Raw genomic sequence first — 8,935 nt, 5'->3', positions numbered from 1 at the left:
AACTAATAATATTTATTGTCTTGTTCTTTGATTACAAAATCTAAATTTAGAAGATAAATAATCATTTGAAACTTTTATTTTGTGTTAAAAAATGTTTGCCCATAAATCGGAAAAACGCGCGTGTAGCGCGCGATTGATGACGCTAGTCTATTTAAAAAATGATTCGAGAAAACAAATTTAAAAGCATAAAGAAATACATATTTTTAGTAAATAAAAAATTACCGACAGCATATAAAATACTTTTTTCAGAATGCGCCGAATTCTGCATTCCATGAAGCAATTGGTGATGCCATTCTACACGGAGTAATGACTCCTCAACATTTGCAACGAATTGGCTTTATTGACGATTATTTTCTGACTGATAGTAATATTTTCACTTATAATTAACATAATTAAATATTTTTTCCTTTCCAATAATTAAAACTGCAAATTTTCATCTATTTGGCAATGATACTTTTATATTTTTTAATTAAATATGCATTTTGGTTTCTAATTTATGCGTAATATTTTTTCAGATTTACCAATTCTTCTGAAACAGGCACTTTCAAAATTACCTCAATTGCCTCACAGTTTAATCATCGATAAATGGAGATGGGACGTTTTCTCTGGTAAAATAAAACCATCAAACTACAATAGATCATGGTGGAAATTGTTCAAAAATTACATGGGAATTGTACCTCCAATCCCACGATCAGAAATGTACTTTGATCCAGCTGCTGTATTTCACATCACAGAAAATGTTCCATATATTAGGTTTGTTAAGAATGTACTAAAAGTATTTCAAGTTAAAGAATAAGCATTGTTAAAAATGATTTATAACTTCAAGAAAAATACCCCTGTGGCTAATTTTTACTAATTTTATACAGAAATTGAAGGCAAACTTTAGAAAAGCATATTTCAGTTTAAAATTGTTTATTTGAAAATAATTATTTAGGGACTTATGTTTTTGCTTTCTCTTTAGGTAATAGTTGCAATTCTTATTTAACCCTAATGTTCCAGGGCTGATTGTATTTCTTGAAAGCTTCTATACAAGTCTCTTTAGTACACTTTGTTAAAAAATTTGTATTTAAGAACAGTATTGCTTATAATATTAACATTGGTATAATTCCGAAATAAAATACTTTAAATAAAAACGCACTAAAGAGATTTGTTGAGAATCTTTCAAAGAATAAAATGAGCCCTAGAGTATGTTTTATGTTTTAAAATCTTTTTAAATATTAATTTTTATTTAATTTTTCAGTTTCAATTTTGTTATGGCTACGCTTTGTTTCAAGTTTAATTTGTTTAATTGTCATTATTTTCGATTTTTTCTTCAATTTCTAAATATTTTTAAAAGTAATTCGAATGTTTCCTAAAGTTTGATAAGGTACTGCAAAATTACAATTATTATTATTTGATTAAACAAGAATTGCAACTTTCACCTACAGAGAAACAAAAAACCTAAAATGCGAAATAACTAATATTAAATAAACACTTTTACCCAAAAATACTTTTTCCCTGATTTCCTCAATCATTTCTAATAAATTATCATTTTTTAACTTGAAATAATTTTAGCATTCCCTTAAATACTCTTTAAGAAATTAGGGGAAGTCGTGAGAACGACAACTGAATAAAAACCAAAAATAAAATTTCAAAGGATGAAAAAAAGTTTTCCACAATCGGTTTTCAAAAAATAAAATGTTGACAAAAAAAATAGGTGAAGTTTTAACAAAATAATTAAATTTTTAATAAAACAGTTGCATTTTAGACTAAAGCGATCAATCTTTTTTCAATAAAATACCTAAATGTTCAACCAAAAGGACATTCAAATAATAAATAGAATTTTTAACAAAGTACTTCCATTTTCAAGAAAGTAGTTTAGTTTTCAATTAGAAGGATTAATTTTCTACCAAAAATAGGAATTTACTACAAAATACATAACTGTTCAACCAAAGAGTTAAATTTTAAACTAAAGCAAAAAGATCAATAGTCTTGAAATCTTCAACCAAAAGAGTTTATATTCACCCAAATAGTTAAATTTTGTACTACAGCGATGATTGTTCAACAAACCAAAATTAATTTTTGACAGAGAAATTCAAATTTTAACAAATTAGTGGAATTTTCTAACACAAATGATTAGTTTTCATTGAAAAACATAAAAGGTCATATTTGAACCAAAAAAAGGATTCATATTTAACTTCAAAACAGTTGAATTTACCCTAGAAAGAAAAATTTTCAACTAAATATTTAACAATCGATATTTCAACAAAAAGATGGTAATTTTAGTAAAAACAATTGAACTTTTAAGTCAAAAAGGTGAAAATTTCCTCAAAGCATTTGAATTTTCATTCAGTTAGTATAATTTTCTATCCGAAAGACGAAATTTTAACAAAATAGTTAAACTTTTAAGTTAAAAAGAAGAATTTTACACAAAAAAAAGTTGAATTTTCTACCCAAAAATATAAATTTTTGATCAAGTAGTTAAATTTTGTACTAAAAATAATGAAATTTCAACAAAAAATGAAATATCTCAATTTTTAACGGAACAAATTGATTTTAATAATTTTAAAACCGAATTTTCAATGAAATGATTTAATTCTGAACCAAAACAAATGCCTTTCAGCTATACTTGAATTTTTATTTAAATAGATTGTCTACCAAAAAAGACAAATTTACTGCGAAATACATAAATTTTCAAACAAAAAGTTGAATAATTTTCAACTCAAGCAAAAAAGAATTGTCAGAAAAATAGTTGAAATTCAAACAAATAAGAAAAATATTTAACAAATTAGTTCAATGAAAAGTTAAGAGCTGAATCTCCAGCTCTACAAAATTTATATTTCAAAATAAATATGAAAAATTATTAGATTTATTATTTTGAACTGTAATGTATTAATGAAAAATAAAAGTTCGTTCTATTTTTTTGCTACCCTTTTGCAACTCATGAACAATGTAAAATTGTTCAAGGCAAAAAAAATATATTTCCAGGAAGAAACCGTTTCGGAAAAACTAAAAAAAAAATTTTTTAACGAAAAATAAAATAATTAAATTTTTACTTAAAAACATTAATTTTAGAAAAAATAATTGTCAACAAAATAGTTAAATCCTGAACCAATAAAATAAATGTTTAAAAAAGCATGTAGTTTAACTTTTAACCTTTCTGCAATTCATGAACAACTTTCGTTGGCTTACTCTTCAAAAAAATTCTTTGAAATTGATCGACGTGCAAAAAATGTTTTCATGAAGAAACCGATTTGGCAATCCAAAAAACAAGCGAATATTAAATAAAATAGTTCAATTTTAAAGCAATAAATGAAATTTTAAAGAAGTATTCAGTTCAACCTTTAACCACGTATTTTAAGTTTTAACAAGAAAAAAAGAAATTTCAATAGAATATTTAATGGGTAATTCCCAACTAAAAACAACAAATTTTCAGCCGTAAATGGATTACTTAAATTTTCAGTAAGAAAATTAATTATCCACTAAAAAAGCGAAGTTTCAACAAAATAATTAAATCATCAAACAAATAGTAGAATTTGTCACCAAAAGAGATGATTTTCGAACCAACAATATAACAGTTGACTTTGCAGTTAAAAAAATTACCTTTGAGCATAAATAGTTAGATATACTTATTCTGCCTTGAAAGACAAGAAAGGGGTGACTAAATTTGAGATTTGACCCCCCAATTCACGTAATGTTTGAAGGGTTTTATTTATATTTTTTGATTACTAATAAAAATACGATTTTCCTGTTAATTACTGGTATTTAAATACATTAAGTAATTTATCTTTAATTAATTATTTTTTTTAATAATAATTTTAAAAATCTTACCCTACATAATGGAAAATTTATTTAAAATTATGGAAATTTGTAGCCATTATTTCCAATGTTTCAGAGAGTTAGAAACATTTTTAAAATTTTCTGTTACAGAGCGGAAAAACTAAATGGTCCTTATCCATAATTGACATTATCTTAATTTTAACATTCATTTTTCTCGAGTGAAAGGAGGAACGATTGTCACATATTTCTAATATGTATTTTTTAAATAGTTAAAAACATAATTTTGAAAAACTCATCCGTCCCACTTGTCATTCTCGTGTCTTCATATTAGGAAATTAAGTATTTTATAACTTACAAGCTGCTCGAAAGCTAATATAGAAATTACATTTTTTTAGATATTTTCTCTCTAATATCTTGCAAGTACAACTTTTCGAAAGTATGTGTGAAGCAGCAGTTACAGGGAAAATAAATAATCCGAATTTTAATATGTCGCTGCATCAGTGTGATATATACGGATCTAAAGACGCTGGAAGAATATTGAGGTAAAACTAAAAATTAATTAAAAAAGAACACATTTATTGAGAATCGTTTACAAGACATCTTTTTCTTAACCCATCAACTGCGGAATTTTTTTTCTGTCTCGGATTTTTAACTCCGTTTCGATGGTTCAGCTATATTACTTTAAGTAACTTAAACTAATTAGCTCATTTAATGATTTAACTAATTACTTAAATAACTAATAATTTAACTAAATACAGAGAAACCTTGCAATAGCCCTCCCTTCTATAAACCTTCCGAGAATTGACACCGCGCCGTAGGTAGGTGTAACAGGAGCTGCGCGGGGTCTGTGGTTGTAACTCAGGCGTGAACAAACAAAAGCCGAGCGGGTTATAATGAGTTAGTTCCCACCCACCATCAGCCCCAAAATCGGGGCTGTAAAATAGTTTCACTGTAATTAAAACTTAAATGATTTAACGAATTTAAAAGAAATCAATCTCATGGTACCATACGATACCGCCAGCAGCTGATGGGTTGAAGTGGATTTAGAATACAAATTTTTAAATACCTTTCCAAGAAAATATATATTTTTTGAGGTATAACAGTGTTGAAATAAATAAACAAATCCGATTCCGGACCATCCAGATCCGAGACTAGCACAGAATCGGGAGTTAAGTGTATATACAAATTCTTTCAATTTATACAAAATTATGGAGAATGGAATTTAATAAAAAAATTTTATTTTCTTTCTCTTTGAAGGTCTTTAATGAAACTTGGAAGCAGTGTGCATTGGAAATACGCCCTTTATATAACAACCGGATCTTCCAATTACAAGACGGGACCTTTATTAAGATATTATGAACCAGTTCGTAAATGGCTTCAACTTCAAATTGATCATTATAATATTCCGGTAGGGTGGAATTAGTTTTGTGCGTGTAGATATATATTAATTAAAAACAAATAAAATCTATATTACAAATATAATTAGTATACTATTTGTTTTAGTTATACTAAAGCCTATTTTGGTAAAAGAAGCGTTTAGCAAAATTCTTTTTTTTTTAGTTGGAAATTAACTTTCTCAACAGAAAATTTAACTAATCCCTGTTTGGCTGAAAATCGATCCTTTTTAAATGAAAATTCATTTATTTGGTTAAAAGTTGAACTGCTTTAATAAAATTTCATTAAATTAGTTGAACATCTGTCTCTTTGTTGAAAATGGTCGTTTTGTTACTAACATTGTTTTTTTATCTATCTTAAATGAAAAATATTCCTTGGTCAAAAGTGCGCAACAGACAGATTTTTATTATTATAAATATCAATTGTTACTGCAATTGCTGGTCTTTTTGTGTGTGAAAATAATAAGCATATAGTATTTGTCTACAGACGTATTGATAACAAACATATATATCAATTGTTAATCAATTAAGTTGGTTCAATATCACGATTAAAATTACAGTAAAAATAACTTTTTTCTACAATAAAACAGCAGGTAGTGACCTTTTTTAATAGAAATTGTTATTAACAATCACGCAAATTGTATTTGGTGTCTCACATCCAGTTTTTAAATCAATGTTAGCTGACTTTCGAATAATTTCAGTGACAAAAAACACATCTTTTGTACGTAAAAATTGGTAATCTCACCTTTGGTTTGAAGAAATGTTTGAAAAATCACATTAATTATTTTTATAACAACCTCGTTGGTTAATTATTCCAATAATAATCCAAGAAATATATGATACAAAAATATGATAAATAACTCATTTATTAAGAATTTGTTTATCAAAATGTTTATAAAAACAGAAAATTTTAACTTGTGCCAATTTTTCGTTTTAAATCATGACACTTCTGAAAAATATTAGCAACTAGCGTAAAACAAATCATTTCTTCTATACACATAATTTTGTTTAATCTGGTCCCTAAAATGATACAGTAGATGTGTATAAAATTAAATTACACAAAATATATCGCCGATTTATTTATATTACTGCAATTTACATATACTTACCGCAAGAGAAAAATACATGTTTATTTTTAGTTTATGTATTTCTTGAATTGTTTCTAACAAACAATTTATTGATATGGCTCAGGAGGTCTAATATTTGATGGAGTTATAACATTTAATTCAGGTCTATACTCGAAATTTTCAGACTGTTTTGTTACAATACGATTTTTATTAGTCAGATGGACATAACCACCCAACCTATTATCGATAATAACTCATTTCTCGAGGAACTGTTGAAGTTGGATTATTTCCTGGCAGGAGGAAACGGTCTATAGTTCTTTCATTGCTATAGTCCTTTAGATCTAAAGGTCTCTGTTTACTTAATTCTGTAAAAAAAAATCACTCAAATGAATTGTTTTCGCTAAAAAGTTATGCAGTTACTAAATATAATGTGTATATGAATGATTTCCTTTAAAATAACGCAGAGAGATCCAGCTTAGTGTGTCAGAATAAACTGCTAGTAAAATATGTATTTGTACAATGAAAATAAAAAGACAAGTATTTCACAATTTTGCTAAAAAATTAGAACTTAAAAGCCACTGAAGTTAACCTTCCAATTATCAAAAAAATGATAGATTTTTTTTAATGCCGTATTTTTCGACCACAATCAATACTCATATATTCGGATATACAATGGAAAATATGCAACATTAAAAGAAAGAATAAGCTACTGAGAGTATTTGATTTTACTACCCAAGGCAAAATCCTAGTACTCGGCAAGTCCTCCCTACATGGTCTGTCACGAAAAATAGAGTTCTGTGCGAGGTCGGAGCGAACTTTTCAATCCTCGTTTATCCTCGAAAACGCTCGAAAATTGCGAATTCGAAAATAAGTAGGTTTCCGTGAGCATTAAATAGGCTTTAGCGAGGACCTGTGAAAAATTGAATCTTTTTTTGAAACCTTGCTACGTGCTCGCTCAATACTCTAAAATCGTCGGCGCAAACTCGGTTTGACAGAGCACGGAGGAAGTTTTAAACTATCGCGAAAGCCTCTTTAATGCTCGCGGAAGCCTACTTATTTCCGAAGTCGCTATTTTCGAGCGTTTTGGAAGAAAAACGAGGACTGAAAATCTCTCTCTAACCTCGCGCAGAACTGTAGTTTTCGTGACAGAGCATGCAGGGAGGAATTGCCGAGTATTAGGATTTAGCCTCGGGTATCCTCCTCATTAGAAAGAAGTTCCCGCTTTACGGTTTTAGGAAATTCTCAATTCAGCATGCTGAAAGCTTCAGTTTGATCTATCTCGGAAAAAGTTTGGAAAAAAAAGTTTTAACAGAAGGGGTCTTCTTGCCCATCTAATTATTCATTCTAATTATTTTTCCAATTAGAAATAGAAGAAAAAACTGACCGTTTCTTTCGTTTTCCAATTTGACCATTCTTTTGCGTGATTAGTCAAAATAAAAATTTTTAGAAATGAAGCGAAAACTATTCCTTGAAATTCGATAAATGGTAAATATATAATACAAAAAACAGAATATAAAGAGATCTAAATACCTTCTCAAGAAAATATTTTCATTCGGGAAAAATTTAATAGTAAATTTATACTATTAAAAAGAATAATTCAAGTTTCCACATAGATAAAATTGGACCAATGCATTCAAGACGATTTCTCAAGAATTAGTCTTTCATCATTTTGTATTTGGAAGTAAACTAGTAGTTTGGGCTCATTGTTATCTTTTTATTTGCATTACTGTTATCTGGCGGTCGCGACGAGTTCTAAAGATTTCTCTTACGCATATTTAATTGAATAAGTTTTACTTATACAGGGTGGACACGCTGGGGCTTACATACATGGCGAGTTGAATGCTACCCGAATTGCACAACAGCAGGGCGGAAGCCATTATACAGGGGTATTTTCATATTTCGCGCCTTTAAAGTTGCATTCGGATCGGCCATTCGGCCCAGTCCCTGCATCTTCGGATCAAGTTTATGATAGTTTCCATGGTTGCATTTGAAACTTCAAACGGTTATGTTCAGATTCACTGGTTTGCCCTAATCGCCGTCAGTAAATGTAGGCAATGTCAGTTTAAAGTTTACGCATGTAATATTTCATTCACTTCATTTGAAACATGTCCTGTCTATTCATAACATACCTTTTTTCACTCTTCGTCCACTGGAAGCGCAGAATATTATTACTATTTTATAGTATTTATAACTCAGCAGCTATTCTATAATGTTCTTGGTACAGAAAAAAATGACGCTGACTTCTCAGTTCACATGTCTCACTTCATTATTAATTAAACACTTATTATTTTTAATTACAATATAACATAACCGATATTGTTTTGACACTTGTATCCGAAGATGCACCGACTTGATCGAATGGCCGATCCGAATCAAACTTTAAAGGCGCGAAATATGAAAATACCCCTGTATAATGGCTTCTCCCCTGCTGTTGTGCAATTCGGGTAGCATTCAACTCGCCATGTATGTAGTCCCAATCGTGTCCACCCTGTATATAGATTTTATTTTCGAATGCAATTAACATTAGGCGAAAGAGTGTGTAAAACTACATATCATTTGATTGAATCACTTCAGTAGAAAGTGAGGTATCACCATAAGGTTCTAGGATTATGATGTTCTTAGAGCTTAAGCAAGGATTTGAGTAAAACAGATTTTTCTAAATCCAGTATTACCTCTTCTGATGCTGCAATTAATTAGTATTAGTCGCATTTAAAA

At 28.7% G+C, this 8,935-nt stretch overlaps 1 protein-coding gene across 1 annotated transcript in view; it reads left to right on the top strand.

The window, feature by feature from the left end:
• The window catches only part of LOC117181141 (angiotensin-converting enzyme-like), a 7,363-nt gene extending 2,181 nt beyond the window's left edge, over window positions 1–5,182 (top strand). Inside the window, exons 6-9 of the mRNA XM_033373708.1 lie at window positions 250–364; window positions 516–753; window positions 4,155–4,301; window positions 5,017–5,182. Of these exons, the coding sequence (XP_033229599.1) occupies window positions 250–364; window positions 516–753; window positions 4,155–4,301; window positions 5,017–5,182 (666 nt within the window). The remainder of the gene's footprint in view (window positions 1–249; window positions 365–515; window positions 754–4,154; window positions 4,302–5,016) is intronic.
• Window positions 5,183–8,935: the final 3,753 nt, after the last annotated feature.

This window comes from Belonocnema kinseyi, chromosome 10 (assembly GCF_010883055.1).
Source record: "Belonocnema kinseyi isolate 2016_QV_RU_SX_M_011 chromosome 10, B_treatae_v1, whole genome shotgun sequence".
In the NCBI taxonomy this organism is placed as follows: Eukaryota; Metazoa; Arthropoda; class Insecta; order Hymenoptera; family Cynipidae; genus Belonocnema; species Belonocnema kinseyi.
Note: the sequence above shows the minus strand (reverse complement) of the source record. Positions and strands in the feature narration are given on the sequence as shown.